The following is a 24172-nucleotide window of genomic DNA, read 5'->3' on the forward strand; positions in this document are numbered from 1 at the left end:
ATGATTCTTCATTTGATTTACATTTCCTAAGCCTTTTCTAAGTAAGAAACTAAAAAAGGCATGCAAATAATAACTTTGAATATCACTGGCAACTCCTAATCTATTTCATTGCTAAACCTTTACACTACAAATTCATTGTAATTCTGTGTTTCTTTGGAAAACATGTGGTGCGTAGACACATACATCCTGGGTTGAGGCTCCTGCTATTCCCAGCTCTAAAATTAAAATGGCATTTCTAATTTTTATATCTGAGAAAGAAAAATGAACTAAGCAAAACATAGTATGCATAACCTTACGACACTAATTACTCACTGGCAGGAGCCACCAGCACTCACATATGACCTTAACAAGGCTTTGACTCAGAATGTTATTTTTCTGCAGATTACCAGCCTAAACTCAGACCATTTATCATGAGCCACTGACATTTCAGCACTAGGACAACAATACACAGCACAAACTGCTAACCAAGAATAGGTACAGCTTTTTGACACAGCAGATGATAGTTCATTATTGGAATATCCCTGCAACAATAATGCATTTTCCCTTGATAAAAATATCATCTTCTAAAATTAGTTACAGTGAGTTGGATAATCTTAATAAAGAAGAGGTACACAGGTTGGAAGAACCACCCCTGCTCAATTACAGCAAAAAGCAGATCTTGTGCTTGATGACCTGAAGTGTTTTGAGAGTAACTTTTTAAGTATGAATGATGTTAACTTTCACTTGGAAATTTTTATAACTTTCTTTGAAATCAGAACTCTTTGAAATAGCTTGCAAAGGCTCCAGAGAAAAACCTGGTTGTTCTCCATGTATTTGCAAATCTTATAGTGCATTCCCTTCAGATCACTGAAAGCATATAAACTATTTCTTGGGAAATAAATTGTTTTCCAAGATAACACCTACGGAAGCAGAAACCCACCAACCAAACATGGTGAAATGTGAACATTTATTTGGGAGTGAAATGAAGCAGTGAGTGATATTTTGTAGAACTATCTTGTGTCAAGGTGTAAGATATTTGGGACAAGGAAGTAATTTCAAAATAGATCAGTATTTCTTCAAGCAGTGAATGATTTGCTACAGCTCTGACAAATCTGCTAGAACTGAAAACCATTCCATCAAAGTCAATGTGAACTCTGAAAGTGGTTACAAGAGGAATAGGCTTACAGTAAGCATGCCACAAAAAATGTAATACAAAACATAGCAAACACTTAAAAATGTTTAATTGCTTCCATGGTACTGAACCAGTAAAATCCCACAGCAAGCATTAGTCTCTCCCCCAAGTGGATTAATGATTCCTTGGAAGAGAAGATTCATGAACAGAGACTGATATTTCTGTACTAAAATATGAGCAATTCTTAGACACATGAGAATTGTTTATCTGGCTTTTCAGGTAAAATCATCCTGACCACTTTCCTCCCTTCCTTCCAGCCATTAATTCCTCTTCACACCCCCGGGATGGGTTTCCCAAAAAGCAGGAGACAGGGACCTGTGGCTCTGCCACACCAAGCACACCCCAGAGCTGGTCTGACTTGGCACTCCTCAAGAAGACAGCAGTAGAGAACAATGAGCTGTGATCGACCTTATGCAGTTTATAATTATTTTTTAACAAAGTAATTCTACTTAAAAGCTGACAGCATTCCTTTCTTGGAGATTTTGCTACATTTCTCAAGAATTTTCACTATTAGCACAACATAAGTCCTTGCATGATGGTTGTGAGGGAGGGAGGCAGAGGATCAGCAAGGTGCTATACATAAGATTCAGACACCTTAGACTATCTTCTAAATTGCTCAGAAAGAAAATGTGGGGTTCTTCATTTCAGCTTTTCCCCCAAAAAAATTTACCATTGTTCTTCCATATGCTATTAGTCTGCAAGTTTCTGATTCTATGGACTGCAGTACAGCCATAAAATGTATCTCCAGGTTAGAAGTATTCACAAAGAATCATGTAACACATTGGTGCATTTGGAGGAGACAAATCCGGAGGAGATATTTTATTTTACGTCATGTAAAATTTGATACTGCCATCGCATCCTCATAAAAGTGACCATTCTCTTCTAGGAGATGACGTAAAACAATAAAGGAGCAATGTTAACGTGCTCTGTTAAATGTTTCAGGATCTGCAGTCAAAGAGGTTATTTGGTTTGGACTGCTCAGATTTGAAACCAAAGGGGATCACTGCTGAAGTCCCACGGTTGCAGGCAACACAGCTGCAAGAGGAGTAACCACAAAAAACTTATCAGAAATACAGAGTACAGCAAAGATTTTGTCAGAGGGCACAAGTGTGTCGAAAAGTATACACAGCCACAATAAATCCTGTTACATCAACCACAAAAACAGATTAAAATTAGCCGCAATAATGACAAGTCTGGTTTGGGACACATGGCTAAGAATTCGTGCAAGAAACATGAAATAACCTTCCACTACACCAGGCTGCTCAGAGCCCTATTCAACCTGATCTTGAACATTTTCAGAGATGAGGCAACCACATTTTCTCTGGGCAACCAGTGCCTCACCACCCCGAGGAGAGAGTTTCTTCTCAATATCTAATCTAATCTACTCTCTTTCTGTTTAAAGACAAAACAGAGTATCTTCAACTGAGATGAAAGATGTCAAATTACCATTTTAGAAAGTAGGGGTTGAATTGCTTCATGGAATAAAGTTCTGTCTTCCTCATCCTCCTCTTGTGCCTGTGTTACATAGACCAGGAGCAGCAGATAGCACATAGTGCTTCAGGCACCTGGGGAACTTCATGCATAAAAATCAAGGTATCCTAGAAATTATTGGAAGTCACTGCTTGTCAGGAATTATAAAAATAAATTTGAATCCTGAAATTAAATTTAGACTTTCTCACTTGTCCAAGTGTCATTGCAGAAGTTCCACTCTATGCTACCAGGCTGCTTTGGCATGGACTGTTCTACATTCCCCCGCTGGAGCCTGCACTTCACACAACTCTGCCTTCAGCATGTCTGAAGATAAAATAGGACTGAAAGATGCAATCCAACGAAGAAATTCTTTCAGATTACAAATATTTGTAATTTACAACAGAATTCAAAGTATTTTTCTGTTGCTGCCTTCAGAAGAAAGTAGATACACACATATAAATTTTGCTGGGAGGGGTAGATGCTTCATAGAGATGTTTTACTGTAAAAATCTCTTGTCTCAAGTATTTTAACTTGTCAGCCTCCTACTGAAAGTAAAGTTGTTTTGTTTTTTTAGAAAAACTGAAATGGATTTATTTTTGTAAACTCCTGTAGAAAGTATTTATTTTGCAACCATGGTGCTGAAATTAAACAGCTAGATAAATACATGTTTATATTCCTGCAGCCACAGGACTTTTTTTAAAAACTCCATGAATGTGTTGCTAAGAAACCAAGTCTCTCATATATCCATGTCACTCTTTAACTTAGCCTAGTTACAAACAATTTTTCAAATTGCACTTGAAATTATATTTTTACTATTTAACCATTTTCATTGGACAAAATTACTTCAGATGTCATTTTGTTTACAGGAAGCAATAGAAAGGGACAAGTGGGTTTGTTCTTAAAGCATCATCACTTGAAGTTCCTGAAGTGTTTACAGGAAGCCTTTTCCCCCCACACGAGGAGGGTCAGATCTATTACAGCAAGCAGTGATTGATTCAACCTTTAGCATTTTTGTGTTATTAATCCTTCCTGTAACTTGCTGAAAATATTATGTTTGTTTGTTTTCTGTTGCTTATGAAAAAATTGTACTGAGTGAGACCTAATGGTTTAGGGCTTGCACAATCTTCAGGCTCTGCTCAAATCCCTGTTTCCACCAGCAGATCCATTCCTCGATTGCACTGCCTACCTCTTCTAAACATAAATCTCTTCTACATTTCTCCAGAGCCAGATGGAACTTTTTCCAATGGCATCCCTTAAGGGAACCAAAAAAAAAAAAAAACAAAAACCTACAAATTTTGTACTCAGAGACAGTATGTAAGACACTTGAGCCAGAAACCGTGGACCACATGTTTGTTGCATGCACCTGCACAAAAGCAGAGCACCAGCTACAAAAGGGTCAGACTACAAAACTGTTTTGATTTCCCAGACAGTACTGAAGTGAACTGAAGACCAGAAAAAGTATGGATTACTACTTAACAAGGACAAACCAGTAACAGGTGATAAAGACCTGCAACTGTCACTGTCTTTCAGCCTACACCAAAAAATTGAGATGTAATTAAATAACCAGGAAACTTTCAAAAGCCTGAAGAAAGTATGGGTTAAAGAATCCGTGAGTTACATTTAAGGATCTCTAAGGATAAGCAAGTGTAGCTCCTGCTCACTAGCCTGATCTCCTGCCACCAAGGGCATGGGCTCCCAAAACAACTGAGCAAAATCAACAGAAAACATTCTGGTGGCGAGAGAGCAGTTTACTTGATAATCTGAGTTGTTCTGTTTAGAACATAAGAAAGTCTCCCTCCAAATTATCCATCTGAATGTATTAATGGCCATCAGAAAGTAAGCTGTATAGTGGCTGTTCCATGCAGAGAATCAAATATGATATTTTACCCATTGCTTGCCCAGCTCCAGTGTCCAAGACAAGCTGTGAGACACACAATACCTGTCACCACCATTCCCCACATTGCTGCAGCCACTGCTAAGGAGCAACACACATTTTAAAAGTCATTTTTGTAAGAATACAAAGCATGCTGTTACTGAATCAATCAACACAGCTTTAATGGGCAATATTTTCCACCTGACATACTCCCTCAACATGAGCCAAGAGGTACTGGAACTCAAGATCGGTTTTTTCCCTTGCAGCTATTCCTCACCATAACAGTAAACTCTGGGTTATCTCAAGAACACAAAATGCATTTTAAACAGCCCCTCTTTTATCTCACTTTGGAAACAGCATTATACTGTTAGTATTTTTAAATTTCCTTGTAAGTATCAAAACTAACTGACATTTAGCAGGAAAGCATTGTCTGTTCAAACAGTAAATACTTTCCTCAATATAATGCAGCAACCCTTAATGGAAAGTCATTGTTTGCTGAAATGAAAGACCAGTTTTGCTATTTTCAGTGGTGACAGACTGAAGAAGTTAAAACTGAAAAATTTCTGAGGTTTTTCAAGGAAGCAATAAAAGTCACCTCAGGCATTGTAAATTCCCTTGGCACTTGAGCACCTTTCCCAAGAAAATTAAATCTTATTCCAATCTATCCTGTTATCCAGTGAAGTGCTGAGTTACCTGTAACATCTTGGAGCAGCGCATTGGCAGGTAAGGCACATCTGAAAGGCCCCAACATCTTGTCCTAAAGGATCACCATGGCTACAGAACCGGTACATATTCCTGAAATTGCAGCTAACATATCAGACTACACTAATAAAAACACTTAATACCCAGAAATCTGAAAATAAACACATAAGGTGGACCCTTTGTCTCAAGAATCACCTCTAAAAGGCCTTGAACTTTGCTCTCCATCTTCGTATCCAGGTAACAAACTACAGGCATTTGCATAATCCCTGTGTTGAGCAACTGGTTACTGATAGTTTCTTTCCTCAGCACGTTGATTCAGCCCACCCTAGGACCTCATTCTAGGATAATGTGCTTCCTTATATAGCCTGCCGTTGCTTAAAATCCCAATTAGATCAAAATATTCTCCCACCCTGAGGATTTCCTCAGTCATTAGTCAGAAATGAGATTCACTTTCTTCCCACCAGAGCACTTATTGCCCCTGCCTGCTCTGGAGGCACTAATTATTGCCAGCAGTAAATAGGCAGCTCACGACTGCTCCCATCGTTAGCCAACCCCTAAAGAGACCATCAGCACATGGCTAAGCAGACTGTCCTTTGCTCCCTGCCTGGGCAATACTCACATCCTAATGTGAAGCCATCCCAGTGGTTTTTTTTAATAATCTCATATTCCATAAAACATATAACTTGCTAATCATACAACACAGCACGTTGCTGGCTCTTCTGTGAGATGAAATGGAATGAAATGAGAATCCAATCACTTTCAGTGGTAACAGGTCCTTGGGTGACAGTATCCTGAGCTGCCTCTGCAGGTCATCACACCACTGAGCAAGGCGAAATATCAACAGCCAAACTCACTTCTTTTTCAGGATTCATAGTGTATGTGAAACACGGGCAGATACTTGGAGAAAAAATACTTTCATCCCAAGCACCAAACTGCCTCAGTTCCACTCTTATTTGCATTTTCTAAGCATGGATCATCAGAGCATGACCTTGTCTGCCTCAGACCAGCAACTGAACTGGGCTGCTCGTGTGACAGCCGTGTACAAACACTGGTACCTCTTATCTGAATTGTCACCGCCCCCTCTCTGCCTTAACACACGTGGGAAGGATAGCGGTTGTCTTGAATCTAGTGTGGTGCTTTTTGCCACAAGGATTATTTTTAACAACTTAGGATCTTTTTTGTTCCACAAAAACACCTTAACTCTAAGGATACAGTTTGGAAACTTTAATGAGGCTTTGCAATTTACATTCGATGTGTATCAGTACACAAAATATAGGAAATCACATATACATATAAACTTTGCTTTGTTGTTTTACAAGCCAACCAGAATGAACAACACAAGCTACATTTATTCACACAATAAAAATGGAACACTTTCAAGCTTCATTCACCGAAATATCAAATATCTCAACAATTTATGGACCAACATTATTTTGCAGCTGCTAAAACAACAATCTTCCATAAGGAACAAATAATTTATTTCAACAGATACACATCACATTCTATGAAATGAAAAAGCCAAGCTGAGCACTGACTGAATGCTTCCAGATTTCAGCAGAACTCACGTGAAGCAATAGTGCAGAACTTTTACCAGCATCAAATCTGTCCATCGTTTATCAGCCCTAAGACCGAGAAAAAAAATCATGTACAGAAATTCTTTAAGGTAAATAAAGCCATTTCATTACAGGGTTATTTAACCCACTTATTTTTCAACCTTTTTAAAACAAAAAGGAAATAGCTTTCAAAAAATTAAAAAAAAAAAAGGAATATTTAAACCTTTTGGGTTTTTATTTTCTGACTTACAAACTATTCTCACATACAACACGAATTTGTACTTTGTGAATAGTTTTGGTCCCTCAGACTGTCTTCTCAGTGAATCTGGTTTTAACTACTTTGTTCAAATATACCAACACTTCACTAATGTAGTTGTAGGTAAAAATAGCATAGACCTATATTAAAATAATACCTCTCATTTGTGGCTTCTGAACAGCATACAGTCACAAAAACCAAAGCTTCTTTTAGCAGCATTAAAGGTGAAGAGCCTTCCATGTGAAGCTGTCCTGAAAATTTTCTGGTACCTTCAAGTTATTGAATGCTCTCAGCTCTTTAGACACAGATCCTGCAAAAACTGAGCCTTCAGTTTGCTTGCACAAACAAAACCCTGCTCCCAAAGCAGTTCCCTGCAGAGGTGCTCGTTTGGTCACATCCATTTTCACGACGCACATGTGAGCTTTTACAAATGAAGCAGATGTACCACATGAGTATTTCAGTACATGCACTAGGGGAACGCTTCCAGAATCATCCTTCCGTTTGGGAGGGAGGGGAAAGCTACTGTCTTCACAGACTCACCACTGCTTTATGCCTGTTACTTTCAACAAAATTTGCTGAAAAGACTAAAAGCTCACCAACACGCCTCGAAACATAACTATACGGAAGTTGAGCTCATCTGCTTCTGTGTTCCCACAGGGAACGTCAGGTTTTGTCAGTGATTTGAAAGGAACCCTAGCACTGAAGCAGAGTTTGCAGCTCTCCCAAAAATTCATGGAACAGTAAATAATTAAGAGGTCAAGTCAATGAACCAAGCACAGTGATCATTTAATAAACTGGGCATAAGCAAAATGTCTTTTACATATACAATTGGTAAATTCAATGCCTAGAAGCACAGAATACCCTTATGGAAAGGACGCTTGACTTTATTCTAGAAAACAGTGACTCTGCAAAGGATTTGAGGGTATCCCTGGTAGAAAAAAAATCTACCCCTTTTAAAAATCACCCTGGAGATCACTTCTACACTTGTAAAGAAGCCTGTTAAGGTGAAAGGTTCAGTGGGGAGTGTTATAAGGAGCCCTCTTCACTTTAGCACATGGAAGGGAAAAATACAGAAGATTTAACATTCCACTACCAGTTTTGGAAGGGATGTATGCTAAAATGAATTAAAACATTCAAGGGCCCTTATCAAGTTTGATATGGGCAGTTATCAAACTGGTAAGCAACAACAGCAAACAACTCACAATTTAAAACAAATGCCAAACCACTGAGCCTTGGAACTCGTTTTAAGGTACTGCCCATGTAGGAGCGTTGCCTCCATAATCTCTTCAGAGACTGAGTTAAACTTCATTGTCCCATAGAGGTGAGAGGCTGGAGGTTTATCTGTTTGGAACTTCCTGGTGACTCTGATATTGCTGCAACCTTCAGGGAATTCTTGATGGAGCTGAGTTCCCACATGTGTAAATTTATGACCTGCACGCCACAACATCCGCTGGTGATCTTGTACAGGTTTTTGAGAACAGCCTTCCGGAGGAGAATGTACACCCAGGGGTCTAAAATCTGATTCCACGTGGCCATTCGGAGAGCGAAAAGTATCGTTTCACAGGTCTCCTTTGAGCCACCCTCGTTAATCCCAATTCTGGCCATTGTCACCTGGAAAGGGGAATATTTTTAGAATTATGCATCAAAAAAATACACCCAGAGAGCATTTAAATTAAACCTGAAAGTTGAGTATTTTAAAACAGTACATTAAAAAAACATACAAAGAATGCACGTAAATGAGTAAAATTGTTTCATCGTCTCTAACCTTCACAGCTTCACAGCATCAGTGCATCCCAAACTGCAGTGTAAATACTTTCAAGCATACAACATTTATCATCCTAGAAATCCTCTAATGTTTTACAAAGGACATACACGTGCCTCTGCTGAATTACTTCTGCTGAACTTTAAGCAGAGAATGGCAACCAGCCAGGGAATACCCTCCAAAACAAGGGATTGATCTGAGCAACAAGTGAAAACTTAATCCAGAATTTGATCTAACAAAGTGTGCCAAGACTGTTCCAGAAATGGATTTTCTCAAGGACAGAATCCACTTGTAGGTCAGCACGTTTTTATAGCAGCTATTTATTTTTCACATTTTCCTAACTAAAGGCTGCATAAGGAACACAGTACCATGATTTCAACAAGAAAATTCACTTTTTTATGCTGCAACAGAACACATTTTATTGACACCAGAGGATTTAGAGGTCTGTAGGAAAATTTAAACCATGATGGCAAAAGCCACTTGTCAGTGGAGACACAGAGGGTTTCATTCACCTCTGGAAGTGCTACACATGCACAGACCTCCACCAGCAACAGCACTACCAGAGCCAATAATTCCACACGGTGGAACTCCAGAGCAGCTCAGCAGGGCACATCCGGCAGAGGATATCCAAGGGCTACACCAGCCCAGCAAGCTGTGGCTCTGGTGCCCCTGCTCTGCAGAGCAACGAGCTGGGCTGTGAGACAGCCCCAGGGAAAGTCAGGCCACTGGGGCTCCTGCCCTGCAGATACCTCCCTTCCAGGCTGGCTGCTGCTGGGAGTTTGTAACCTGAGTTCCTGTGTGAGCAAAGCCTGATCTGCCAAGCCAGGAATCTGCCAGAAGATGGTAAATTATCTCGCCCTGTTATTAATGTTAAAACCACATGAAGACTTTTTTGGTAGAAAGATGAAACACTGTAAGGCTTTTAGTTCCAAAGCCTTAAAGCACTGCAGTTATTTAACTAAGAAATGGGATATTTTACAACTGATGCTGGGAGTACACTGATTTATTGGGCAAAGAGAGGTACGGTCAGGCTGTCCAAGTGCAGGATTATAATTTCAAAAAGATGCACTGAAAAGAAACTCAACAGAAAAACTAAAAAAAATAATGAATGAAGAGAGAAGAAACTGGAAGCTCAATATGCCAGCAAACCTATGACAAAACCTATTTTACTTTTTTTTAAAAGCTTCTCTGTATTTCCAGACCCTACCTATAGCTTGCAGGTCACCACACCTGAGTGTAAACCTGAAAGGCACAAAGTGAAGGCATAAAAGGACACTGAACTTCTTCGATGAATCATTTGATCAAGTGTTTCTGTATGGCTTCTATGGGAGCAGCAAAGGAAGCCCCCAGGAACATTGCTGAGGAAGCTGGCAGGACTGGCAGGAGCACAGCTGGGAACTGGTGTGGGGAGGAGGAGGAATGTCTGAGCACCAAGCCAACACAAACAAGCCAGTTCCCTGAATCTGCTTTTCACCCCACAACCACTGGGCACATTCCTCTCTGACATCAGCAGCCCACCCAAACTTGAACAGCTCCTTTGGCTTCACATGGGATGTTTTTTCAGGACAGTCTACATTTTATTTATTAGAGGTCCAATACCACAAGGCAAACGCGGACAGAATACTCCTTACTCTGCAAACAGGACTGGGCAGCAAACGACAGATCAACAGAGCTCACAGACCAATGTCCTTATCCCATACAGCATGTTTGACTTCATGCAGACATACAGTTTACTAATCTGCCTCTTGATGTACTTAAAAATTCATTTGTTGTTCCTCTCTCACATTCTCTGGCTTTAATAAATGCCAAATCCAAAGCAATTTCATGTCCAGAAAAACAAGCAGTAGATGCTGCTAATAAGGAAAAGTAGCTCCATCCAGACTTTGTAAAACTTATTTTCTCACGTTACCTAGAACATTTGTGAGAATTGTTTGCATTTAGAAGTAATTTGCATTTAGAAGTAATCACCTCTAAGTGAATCTATTAATTTGCTGCTTAACATAAACAATTTATGCTTTGATATGGATTTGCATGAAGTAAATCAGGACAACAAGGAAAACTGATACATAATTTATGGATTCTGACACTTGGAGAAGGTTCATCCAGAACATTTCAGTTGCCTCTTCTGAACATTGGACATACAAACAATAATACATCTAAACTCTCAGAGAGAAAGTAGAGCTTATGTACACAGACACATGTTTAAGCAACTCAGCTGTAGGTCCCTGGATTTGAAATAAGATAAAATCTAATTATCTACAAAATTCGTTTTATAAAACACTATTTTCCTAACCATATTTCCAACATTATTTGGGAATATGATGCAGAAATTAAAAAATATTTTTTCTTGTATCTCTAAAACTAATATAAAAGAATGTCCCAGCTTTTTGAAGTTCTAAGAGGCCAAGATTTCCATATAAAAATGTAATAAGACTGAGAATCTCATTGCATCTCTGAGCATGAGCATTTTTACCCTAAAACACTCGTGGCAGAGCAGCAGGACACGTTGCCATCACTTTGAGTATCAAGTGAGAGAGTTTCTCACTCCTCCAAAGAGATTGTGCCCTGTACTGGGGCCTCTTCACATCTTCTGAAAAATCATGTAAGAAAACTGCAAGCAACTGTGCAAAGAGGAAACTATATTCTGGAGCCTTTCTAAAATAATCTGCTGAACAAGACTTAAACTTCAGCAGAAAAGGGGTGGAATGGAATGAAGTTAATAAAAATTATTATTCCTATCACATTTTCATAGTTGATTTGTTTTATTTAAATTTAAATTCTTAAAATACTGTTCCAAAGTCAGTTTGAAACGGTAAGTTACAAAAAGGACTAATACACTACCAGCTGTTTAATAAAAGATTTAATTGAAGCAAAACATGCAGACAACCTGGATTTTCTCCCTGGGTGTGAGAAATTTGTGTCACTGAAATGGTTCAAGTCATCAGCTCAGAAATTTCCACCAGAACTTGGTGCAGTGCCAAGTGGACTTTTGAGAGTGGGACCACCTCCACGGGCACAAAAAGAACACTTCATTTATTCTTATCTTAGTATTAGAGGTTGATAATTGGTTCAAAGTCAGGGAACCAACTTAAACCCTTTTTTCCTTTCCCTGCAGCTCCACCAAGTTGGGATGACAAAGGAATTTTGTTCTCTGTAGGCAGCAGTACATAAGCGGGGAAGAGGCAACACTACTGCATCATATCCAACCACCTTTGATCTCCACAACTGAAGTCAATATTCATGCAGATTCAGCAGCATGACTCAAAAAATTAATCCTCAGCTGGTAAATAATACACGTAACTCATGACATTTTCTAACATATTTAGAAATGTAAGAATCCAAGTAGCACTCTGCTGATTTATACTCTGTTTATATGAAGACAGCTGTAGTATGTCTCCCTGGTTTGCAAAAAAAAAAGTATCATATGATGTAACTATGACAATTCAAACTTTCTTTAGAAAAGGTACTATAAAATCATAGCTGTAAAAGCAATTTTTTAAACCAAGGTTACCTGCTTGAAAGATATAAAATTACTCTGACTCATACTAGTCCTGATGGTTTAAGAAAGGACCTGAGAATCCAGTGTCCCTAAAAATATAGAAAGAGAAAACAGATTTGTGTCAAGCAAGGACTTGACACAATACGTAAAACTTCTACATACTTTTTGTCTAATCTTCGGCTTCATTAAAACCTAAGCTCACTTTTCAAGATCCAGAAAATCTGATGGAAATTTTTTAAAAACATTTGGAAATTGTTGGCTTCCTCAATTCTGCACCTAGCAGAGAGCATCAGAGAATTACCATTTCCCTTAGGGACAAATAAATAAAAAAAATTGCTCCAAGGCTTCACACCACTTTCTAAACATAAACAGCACTAATTTAATTTTCTTTCCAATTGGATCTACACGAGAACAACCAATAGGCTCAAAGGTTGGGCTGCTTAGTCACATTCCTGTTAGTACTCAAGGACAGTCAGTCAAAACAAGCAGCTGACTTTAGAGCTAGTTAAGAATTAAGACAAAAATGAGACTCTGATGCATTTCACCTCACAGGCTCTAAATCCAGGTTCTATCCTTGACTTCAGGAAACTGGATAAAACCCAGTCACCAAAAGATGAACATGGAAAGCAGAATAGACAAATATCGGAAAATCTTGTCTGCTCCAGCTCAGCCTTCAGATACCACTTCCCTGTGGCAACCTTGCGGACCCTCCCAAGCCTCTTCCTCTTCCTTTGGATTTCCTTACAAGCAGTTCTGAGGATTTCCATTAATGGAAGGCAGTCCGTGGATTTTTCAGTATTTGCAGAACACTTATATTTTGTCACTACTGGGAGTGTTGAACCCTGAGGTACAAATCCCCTTCTTCTAAACCACAGAGGTTTCAAGGCAAAACATAACTGATTATGTCCCAATCCACTGAAACAAAAAATATACACTTATTTTGAATTTCTACAGTTTTTGGAACTTTCACTTTTCATTTTACAGAAGCAGTTTCAGTCTAACAGGATCATATGGGATGACATCTTGTAGTACTCTATAAACACAGACCTTAAGAAGATAAATTTGCAAAATAGCATGAGAAAGAAATAAAAATGCATATATCTTCACATTTTATGTACCATTTTATATCTCCCAAACAGAGCTGTTAAAAAAGAAACACTAACAGTGTTAAAAATAACACTGACAGCAAACCGCTGTACCATTGCTATATTGATCTTGCAGTATACAAGCCAAGCATTCGTTGCAACAAAGCTGAGTTTGCTTTGTTTTATTTTTATGTGATTCTGCAAGTCAGTTTAAAAGCAAGAGCTTCCAAGAACAATATTCAGTACACCACTTCTGCCATCAGAATATTAGTACACACACTGTTCTACTTATGCCACATAATGCTTGTTATGTTCTAGATCTGCAACGTTTTTCCCTAATGCTTTCATTTTCCCTTCTGAAAGAAAAACATTAACTGTATTTCAACTTCTATATACCAGATGACCACTTAGCTTAGCAATTAAATTTTTATTGAGCATAGTGATTTTATAAAAAAATGCCAATTTAAAAATTAATTTTAGATTACAAAATATATGAGGCAGCTTTCTGCCACATTAGAGTCCAGAGAGTACTTTTAAGAGCATATGTAGTAATTCCTTACGTACAATTTGGCAGGATCAGCTTTTGAGAAGCAGCAGCAGCAGAATAAGTGCGTCACCTTTTCTCTCATGTATATTTCTGTGATAAAATAATAATGCCACTAAAAATTAAGAGTGGATTCACTGGATCACTATTTGACCCCCTTAAAAAGAAATTGCATAAATATTTTGAAGGTATTGTTAAGCTGCAGAGGTGTGAAAAGTCCAAAAAGTATAGAAAAACCAGGAAAATACAAGATTTTTCACAAAGCAAATAAAAATATTTTCTCATATTCCTTAGTCTGTGACCAGGCAATTTCTCACTGAAATTGACAGGAAAGAAATTATGAAGTAAGCCTCATAACCAGAGGGCAGGGGCAGGTCTTTGTGCATGAACTTGCAAACATTAAGTGAAAGTGAAGTTTTTATTTCTGTCAACCTTTCCCTTAGACACTACCTATTTTGCGTCAGTTTTGCAGTAGGATAAATTCATGTTGGGCTCGAATAAAGCGCTCATCTCTTTGTTTCTCTTAAATAATCCAAATATTTTTACCTTGGACCAACAGTCCTCTATCTTTGTTTCCTTGCCTTGCCATCAAAACAAGAAATACTTCAGTTCAACTAGCTAGCAATGTAGTTACTCTCACAGCTTAATTGATAACTCATTTGAACGAAAGCATTGTGGATATGGATAGAAAAGATTCTAGAATTGGAAACAGTAGATGACTCACTTCACAATGAAAAGACATAGTGTCCATACCAAAGTCAAATAAACAACCTGCTTCCTGAGCTACATGTTTTAAAGTTACAAGAAAGCCTGTTTCCACAGCGTGAGGAATGTATACTTGCCTAAGAACAAGGCCTGTAACAAAAAACCTCTTGCACAAAAAAGTCTGTTTTATAGATAGAATTAAAATATTCTTTACCCAGCGAGAGAGAAGCTTTACAAGACAATTTTAAGGACCAGAAAACAATAGAGTATGTCTAATATCTATAGTAAGGACCATCCTGAAGTATTTAGGAAGGCAAGGAGTATAAATGCTTGGGATTAAGTTATTCTCCCATTAGTTGGATAAAGCTTCAAACCCTAGAAATTACTTGTTATTTCCCTATTGTCACTTTGCTTTTCCAGGTTTTCACACTCATTTGGAAAAAAATCATATTTTTAATGCTTAAATAAATATTCTAATTTATTTGAGAGCAACAGAACTTCTCCCACCGATACCCTACAAATATCCAAAGAAGGAATCACACAATACTGGGGAGGAAGAGAATTGTGTGAATGAAGAAAAAAGCAACAATACACAGACAGCCTGGGGGAAGACGAGCTGCAGAGGTCCGTAAGTATAGAACAGGCTGAAAAAGTTGGATGAGACCTCTACAATCATCAAGACCAACCATTAACCTAGCACCACCATGCTCACCACCTTTTCCACGTGCCCAAGTACCACATCCACATGTCTTTTCAACACTTCCAGGGATGGTGATTCCAGCACTTCCCTGGGCAGCCTATACCAATGCCTGTTTACTCTTTCAATGAAGATATGTTTTCCTAATTTCTATTTAAACCTCCACTGGTGATCCCGTCCTTGTTGAAGATGGACTGGAGTTATTGTCACCTAATCACTTGGTACTATCTGATTTGCAGTGTTTGAAAACTGACTGGAGGCAAAAGAAGACATGATGCATTGCTTTCATGTCATTCTTTTTAGATCACCTTTGTTAAAGTGACTTATTCTATGTATCATTCTGAAGGAGTAAACTAAGCAGCTCTGATCAGAAATATCAAGACTAATGAATTAGCAATATATCTACCAAGTTGGAATATATAATTTGCAATTATCTTTTTCTTTTATGTTGCCAAATAAATTGCAAGGGTCTGCTATGCAGTTCAACCACCTTTCAGGAGGAAGATGGAAGAGAAAAATCAAGTCCCCATTTAAAAGTGATTTACTTCTCATTACTTCTGCAAATGCACGCCTCTGGTAAAAAGTGGATTCAATTTATTTCTAGATCACTAATGAACTGTAAATCCTAAAACCAACTGCTACCACTTACTCCTTTTTGCTTCACTTTCTCTCTTTCCAAGCAGCGAAGCAGATGGGAATACAGCTGGTCGCATCCCTCCCAGCACAAGAGTCTTCCTTCCCATGCACTCATGTCCTGATGTCAGTCATCACATGGGTCACGAGGTTACTCTTGAGCAGATTCACTACATCCTTTCCATCCTACCCCATTCCTGTAACTTGGGGAGCCCAAACCTCTGGAGGGGCAGCACACAAGTCCAGGACAGCAGGAGATGGTACAGCACCTACAAAGCAGCTCCAGTTCGTTCTACTGTTCATCTATTTCACCTCACCCAATATGAAAATTAATCCCAAAGAATGAATCACGTTTACTAAAACTTCACTGTCGCCCCTGGTGTAAACCCTTTCTGCAGTGTTCTGCACCCTGAGCACTGCTGTTTCCAAAAGCACACCCACAGAAGCTGTGATGGGACAGCCTTCTGCACTGCTGGGCACACAGGGAACCTCTGTCCCCAGGGAGCCTGCAACCCAAACTGCAACTCAGCAGTTCCTCCCGACATGAACCAATCCTACAGCATTTCAGACACAAGCAACCTGTACTAGAAAGCACCATGCCACACTCCAGATTGTGGATTAACACCATATTAATGATAATAATAAATACTCTCTCACAGAATATATGAATGTATATCACACCCTGATATCTGTCATTTAAACTGGTGGGGATGAGGGACTTTCTGGAGTTTTTCCACGTGAGTGTATTACTCCCTGAGACTTTTCAGCAACAACTTTACCATTTAAAGTGTTTAGATAGTCAGAAAAGACAGCTTTCCTAAAATAACCATCCAAAAATGGTTATGTCATGTATGACATTTTCCAAAGATGGTTATGCAGTGTATGACATGTTCAAGTAAGAAATGCCTGAATAAGTGTAATATCTAGGAAATAGGAAGAATTCTCTTACATTAAACAATAGAATGAATGTCAAGCTGACATTCATTCTTTTTAATACCAAACACAGAATCCAAAAACTTAACCAAGTGAAATAAACAAGGAAAGGTTATGGATGGCAAATTTATTTCGGTGAAGTTTTCAGAATTTGATTTCTTGAGATGGCAACTTCGAAATTGAAAAAAAACCACCAACCTACATTTTCTGTGAAAGTCACTGACGCCTATTTGAAACAAAATACGGTGTTTCATAGTTTAATTCAGTGTATAACACCTAAATTTAAAAATCAAGAAGCAAACAAGTATGAAACAAAAACAGAAGCACATTATTCCAAAAATGCCATGTTCTCACGTGACTGGAAACCTGCCTTCCCTACTTTTTCTCTCTAAAACAATCTTATTGTGTTCTGATGGCACTGAATTAACAGAAAAGGCTTTACGCAATTTTTTCCAAACAGCACAAGTAAACATAGATAACAAAAACTATATTTATGCTTCCCAGAAGCCTCTGGTAAAGGGCAATATGTCAATCTCAGCCCTCCTTCCTTCCCTGGTTCATATCAGTACCACTGCCCATTTCTTCTCCAGCACTTTCCTGTTGAGAGTATCTCAGCTCCCTGACTTCTGTGAGGGGGAGGTAAACACTTGAATTACAAATATAGCCACAATTACCATAGAGTTTCTAAGCACTCTATGATAAACTATGCCCTGGCCCATGCTTATAAACATTTTTGTTAAAATGATTCATTATTCTCAGAAAGGATAAGGCTGTAAGATCTCTATGTACTGTAAAAGATGAAAATAGGAACAGACCAATTCTTAACACCAAAGCAGTACCTTTAAAATTCAGTATCATTTTAGGCAGGTATAGGCTAAAATTAACATCATACCAGTTCTCATCTAACCTGGTGGAATTAGGCAGCTGTGCCACTTAGGAATACAAAATTAAAGGAAGTTCTCCACAAGCAATACTAAGGAAGGTATGAACGTCTTATCCAAACGTTTCTAGTACCATAGAAACGCATCTGAATAGTTGGATTGGACTTTTAAATGCATTGCATTAAACTTTGCTACTCTGTCTGCCAACACATGCAAATTCTTTCCAGGAGTATTTTCATGGGGACAAACAAAAGCACACTCAAATTGTGTGAGCTGCTGAATAAACCTTATTCCATGGGAAACTAAGCTGGAAAGAAACTTCTGCCTTGAGACTAACAAAAACTTAAATCAAAATAAGTGTTCTCTTTTGTCTTAACCCGTAAAATGAGTTATGTATTTGAAAATACCTTTTGGGCCATAATATTAGCAAAGACAGGAATCTTTCAGCAATTTAACCTTGAGTTAGTTATCAGACACTAGGAGAAACTTAAGTAAGAACAGTAATTGAATTTGCAGAGAGTTAATGGATGTATTGAGAAACTCAGCAAGCAATCAAAGGACCATGATGGGAGTGAGAGCCCATTCTCTAATGTAGCTCCAAAAGACAATCAAACTAGAGAACTTTTTTTCAGAGGAACTTAGGGAGCATTTTATTCATTCAAGCTGACACACCTGATCTCCTCACAGCAAGATCTGGAAGAGAAATAACTGCCAACAGTCAACAATAACTATCACTGTATCGATGATGCAGACTAAAGATAAAGAGGAGTTATCTAGCGGGTCTGCTGCGGGCAAAAAGCTTTTTTTCCTTTCCCCATGAAACTGGCTCATTTATTAAAACCATTGTGACAGAAGTGGGCTCCTAACCTGGGCTGGCACACAGCCTCAGAGATGCACTGAGTGTCCAAGGAGTTTTCTCACAGGAGACCTGCCCACAGGTCACCTCCCCTACCACAGGCAGTGAAGAGTTCCCACACCCAACATGAACCATTTCTGCTGACAATGCATCCTGTCTTTGTGTGGTGTCAGCAGACAAACTTTCTAGCGAGAACTCAATGACAAAAGCCAGCACAAGCATAGTAATTATCACTAATTATCTTCTTTAAAATCTGAGCTCTGAAAAGGACAGGTAAGTGTTGTTACCCCCTCTGAAAATTTACAACAGCATTCAAAGCTGCAAGATTAGCTAAACATATTTAAGAGTACCTCCTTCTTCATTCTTCAGAAACACACCTGTGGAAATTGAAAGCTTAAATTATTCTTTCTCAAAAGAAAAAATCACTCTCCCTGTTGAGAGTGCCTGTGCAGGCACAAGCTCACGGTGGCTGCAGCTTTGATTAATAAACAGTGACATAATAACATGTTTCTGCAGAGCAGCCCCACATGAGATCTGAGTCCTCACTGGCTGAGCATGGACCTGCATCTTGGGACCTCTTCCTGCTTCTCCTCAGCTGCACTTTCTGATTATGAGAAATCAGCAGTCACAAGAGCACACGGGATAAATTTTTTAGTAACTCTTTAGCTGTAGGGATAATACAACCAGCAGTGAAGGCATACAAACAGCGTTAATAGAGCAACAAGCTCACATATATGATGCCCATTGCACATAAAAGCATAAGGCAGTGCCACAAAAATGTAAACTGCCACCTGAATAAAGAAGACAGAAAACAAAGATGGAGGGAGAGACTTCAAGAGTATCAAGTTCACAGGTATGAACACCTGACGAAGCGTATACATGGCTACACACGCAAAAAACACTCAAATGAGATATAGAGGATTGCCTCGAGCATCCAACTACCTTATACTGTACACAAGGATGTGTCCCAGAAGTTACTTAGTGTAAAACCTGCAACAAACTGACCTCCTTCAGCACATACCAACCATGAGCCTGTCTCTGCACCCAAAAGAGCTGATGGAACAACCAGGGTGGGATGGGATAAGGGCATTCCAAAAAAAACCTCCCTGTTAGTGCATCAGTTTCTCACCAGCTCCAGAGCTCATTCTCTGAACGCACCACTCAGACCAGCACCAGCAGCTTCTCAGTTGAAGTGATTCTGTAAATCACAAGCTGAATGCAGCCCTAGTGGTGCACGAAAAGCAGCCATCAAGCCTCACTGCATGAGACAGCCTGAGGACAAGAAAAAGTCAGAGCAAGTCCAGGGAGACACAATTAGCATAACAAATTGGAAGGAGAAGAGACTACATGAGAAAGGACTGATAAAAATTAAACTAAAGCAGTAAAAAAAAGCAACTGGAGAGCAGTTGATTTATTAGTATGAAACAAACAGAGCTCTTTCCAAAAAAAACAGGATTGGCTATTTTCTGCAGTAGAGGGGAGGTAAAACTGGAATGAAATTAATCAGTTAACTGTATGGAAAAAGATCTTAACAAGAATAATTTGAATGTAGAAGTATTTTTCTCAGGCTGTGTTTCACACATGAAAAAGATTAGAAATTTCTCCATATCATAATTTGTTCCTGTAAATAAATTCACTCTGAAATAAATCTCTGCTGCCCATAGTCACAGGCAGTTCTCTTTGCTACTCCAAAAAAACAAATTTTATAAAAAGTTTATCCCTTGAGCCCCACAGAATACGACATAGCTATGTCAGAATTTGCTCATACAAACACAGCTCCAAACCAAGCTGTTTCATGACACGCCAGATGTCAAGTCATAGCCAAAAACCAGCTTTATATAACAATGCATTTCATCAGAGGTGCTTGTCACAAAATGCTCCTGCCCAAACATTTGCTTTGGGAATCCAACCCCTAGGGACCAAATTCATCCAGCAAAATTGGCATACCCTTAGCAAAGGGCTAAGGCTCTCATAACGATGAGGAAAGCTGGCACTCTACAGAGAAGCTGAAGTTACTATCTTCAGAACATATTTACCTGAAATTACCCATCACAAAGCAAAATTATTTGGACGAAAACAAATGTGCTTCTGCAAATCATTGACTACATATATTATTATAAAACTCGTGAATTTCACTTGTTTGGGTATTTTTGTGAATTTTCTCCTGCTCTCAACTCCTCAAAAGGCATCAGTGTTCTCCCATAAGGGAAGAAGCAGGGAACACCTCTCATTCTCATACTTAACTAAGGGAAGATTCTCTCACAGTGGCAGAAAACTTGAAAAAGCTGCTTATTTTTGAAAAAACAGATGAGTTGGAGCTTTGGGAAAGAAATCAAAAGAAAAAAAAAAGAAATCAGAAGGAGGTCCCTGTCCAAGAAGAGCTCCACAAGAGCCATGCCATGGGCTGTGCTTTTGAAAAAACGGACCATCCATATCTTCATGAATCTTAAGACACAGGTGGTGACTGATTACAATACTATATATTATTATTTATAATATTAAGTGTTAGCTATATATACACTTACACACATATATAAATAGGCAGTAAAACAACTTCACTATCACTGAGCAGATGCAGGACTCAAGTTCATTTCCACACCAGACACCATAAAGGACAATCCAGGATCTTGTGACTCTAATGACATCTGAAAATGATTTTATCACAAGACAGTGACAATGTCTGAAAATTAACTCCACTTGGAAAAAAAATAAAATTAATTTAAAATGTAATCGTGAAGTAAATCTGCAGTTGGATTACAGTATTGGACTTGACTATGGTAGCCATACACATGTCAATGGACATACCAGACTAGATTGAAAACAGAAGGGAAACAAAGAAATCAAGACACCCCCTCCCCATCAGATGGGGAATAACACCAAATGAATCCAAACTCTTGTATCTGCAAACCACATGTGGCATAAAACTAATTGCCTTCCTCCACTTTCTCTTCCAGATGTTTATTTGGTTTCTAATAACTTTGGTTTACTTTGTGGCAATTGACTCTCACGAAACAATTTGTTCTGTATACACTTTGGGACAGAGAACATAGGTAGACTTCAAATTCTGACTTTTAGATTTAGCTTGGAGAAAAAAAATTAAAGAAGCAAATGATCACAGAACAAGCATGTATTTACATCCTTTTCCAGATGATTTCACCTATGAACACCTGATCATATTTATGTCAAGAAATACTTATTTTGGTATATGCTGATTAAATTATTGAACGTAAATCATACTTTTCACAAATTAAAAGCCCTGAGATGCTTCAGATGTATCAGACAAGTAGGTTTGTATCAGCAATTAATCATAAAGCATACAACTTAATAAACCATGGATCACTTTAATGCAGCACTTGAGCAGCACATTTCTGACAAAATTTTTTCAACTGCAGGCCAAAAAATCTTGCTAAATTACCACCACACTTGTAATTCTGTTTGTATTCTGTTGCTATCAAAACAAGGAATGGGTGAATAAATCAGCAAATTAACTGATAAAAACTCTATGATCCTGACAGCTAAGAAAGGAAATACCCACAAAGGACCCTGTCCCACTGCATTTCCCACTGAAACTCCCTGGCTAAAACACTAATTGTTCCCTTCCTTGGAACTTTGTTTCAAGAACCTAATCCCACACTACATCTCCTTTGTTTTTATTTTTAAACTCTTCCTTGTTATTTTTAAACTCTTCCTTTTTTAAAACTTTTCTGTCCACATAGCAGAACTACTTTCCATAATGCCAGGCTGATTAGGGCATAAGCTTGTCTCATCTCATTCCAAAAGAGATCCAGAGGCAAAGCATCACAAGCCCAGCATGCACAGAAAGCACCAGCAGATTTGCCACCCAATGACCCAGAATTCCTTGTGTACCAACTCCCCTCTGCAACACAGCCCTGAAAAATACCAAGTCCGAAATAAAGCAAGAAGTTGTTCACTGGCCTGCATCATAAGCTGATGCAAACATCAACTTGGAAAAGGGTATGAAAATAAAATTCCTGCTAGACCAATAATTCATCTTCAACTACAACTTAGATGGAGTTAAATGTTTTAACAAAAGTAGTGCTGCGATTTCATTAGATTGCCACAACTTCTAAAATTATAATTTTATATATATTTAACATATATCACAATTAAAATTGAATGGCATAACAAAATCAACCATAGTAGGTGAAATTAAGTGTTCTTTGATGTGTTGAATAAATGAAGTATCTCTTTTGAACTAAAAAAATTTATAACTCCTCTGACAGCCAAGGGCTTTTCAAAGCCAAATTAATCCCTGTTTTGAAGAACAATTATTTTAAACAAAAATAAATGTCACCAGAAGATAATAGTGCTGCTTTTTCATGGAGAGTAAACTCATCATATGAGATGCTTTTTTAAAAAACCATTCTGTGGCTTGCCCCAAACTTCAGATGGTGTCTGAAATAACTGTAAAGAAGATCCCTACTTGCTCTGCTGCTCTGACAACTTTGTTTATGCTCCTCACACTACAGCCACGACACTGACACAAGCCAACATGAATTTAAACTATGCTGCAGAGTAAGACTAGAAAAATTCTCTTGAACAAAACGGAAAGAGTTTTTGTGCATTTCAGTGATTGCAGACATTCGTACCTAGACTTTCTCCTTGAAGCCTGCGATACTGGATTAATTAAATGCCAAATATACTAAACTGCTGCAGCTAGGCTAAGGTCAGTATCTAATTTTTAACTCAGGTAACTTCAGACTCTACCACAGGCAGTGAGCAGATGAAATATAGCTGGATCTGATACAGATCTCAGACTTAAATGTCGTGATTTGTTAGCTCAAACCAAAATTGCTCTTCATTTATACCACTAGAAAACTACAGGACTCTGTTTCTAGGGAAGAAATTAAGATTCCATATGACTTGTGATTTAAACCCTCTGGCTCTAGCAAAAAACCCAACTTTCTTCAGACAAATTTGCTACACTAAAAGGAGACAAAGCTAACACCAGCTCTATAATGCCATGATAGAACTGGAGCTGTCAAATTCTTTCCCTTATCACAATCCCACTTCCTTTGAGGCTGCTCACTGACAGAGCAGACACTACCAGCACTGGCACTGACCCTCTGGGAGTCACAGCAGGGACAGTCACACAGCACCTGCCCACAGCAGCTCTGCTGCTCATCTGTCCACATTACAAACCCAGCTTGCTTAAGTCTAAACCAAATGTTGATTTCAACCCACTGCCAACCACTGGTTTTCAATATGACCCTAAAGCCAAGGCTTTAACACCCGGATAACAGAGGGGAGAATTTTTAGATTCTGAACTGTTATCTGCCTTAAAGCTCACAAGTAGCAGTAAACTGTTGAAATAACAGCAAATAGACTGCCATAAATAAAAAAATTATTTACACTGTAGAGTAAAAAGACTTCCCAATCCTAGATTTCACTGAACCTTTGGAAGAGCTCAATATTTGTTCTGAATGATTCCAGCCATGACTCTTCTACCACTGTCTGCTTCATAGCACTGGAAATACAGTCTTCACAATTGCTATATTTTTAGCTTAGTGTATTATTCATCAGAAGTGGAG

The 24172-nt window shown here is 38.5% G+C and overlaps 1 protein-coding gene across 7 annotated transcripts in view; it reads right to left on the minus strand.

Moving 5' to 3' along the window:
* Positions 1-6439: 6439 nt before the first annotated feature.
* The window catches only part of PTGFR (prostaglandin F receptor), a 48561-nt gene continuing 30828 nt past the window's right edge, over positions 6440-24172 (minus strand). For all 7 annotated transcript variants that reach the window (XM_066192581.1, XM_066192576.1, XM_066192577.1 and 4 more), the window contains one exon: positions 6440-8636. In XM_066192581.1, coding sequence (XP_066048678.1) covers positions 8331-8636 — 306 coding nt within the window. In that variant the 3' untranslated portion in view covers positions 6440-8330. The remainder of the gene's footprint in view (positions 8637-24172) is intronic.

This window comes from Chamaea fasciata, unplaced genomic scaffold, assembly GCF_029207755.1.
Source record: "Chamaea fasciata isolate MVZ Bird 193981 ecotype frontalis unplaced genomic scaffold, bChaFas1.0.hap1 SCAF_10, whole genome shotgun sequence".
Taxonomy (NCBI): Eukaryota; Metazoa; Chordata; class Aves; order Passeriformes; family Sylviidae; genus Chamaea; species Chamaea fasciata.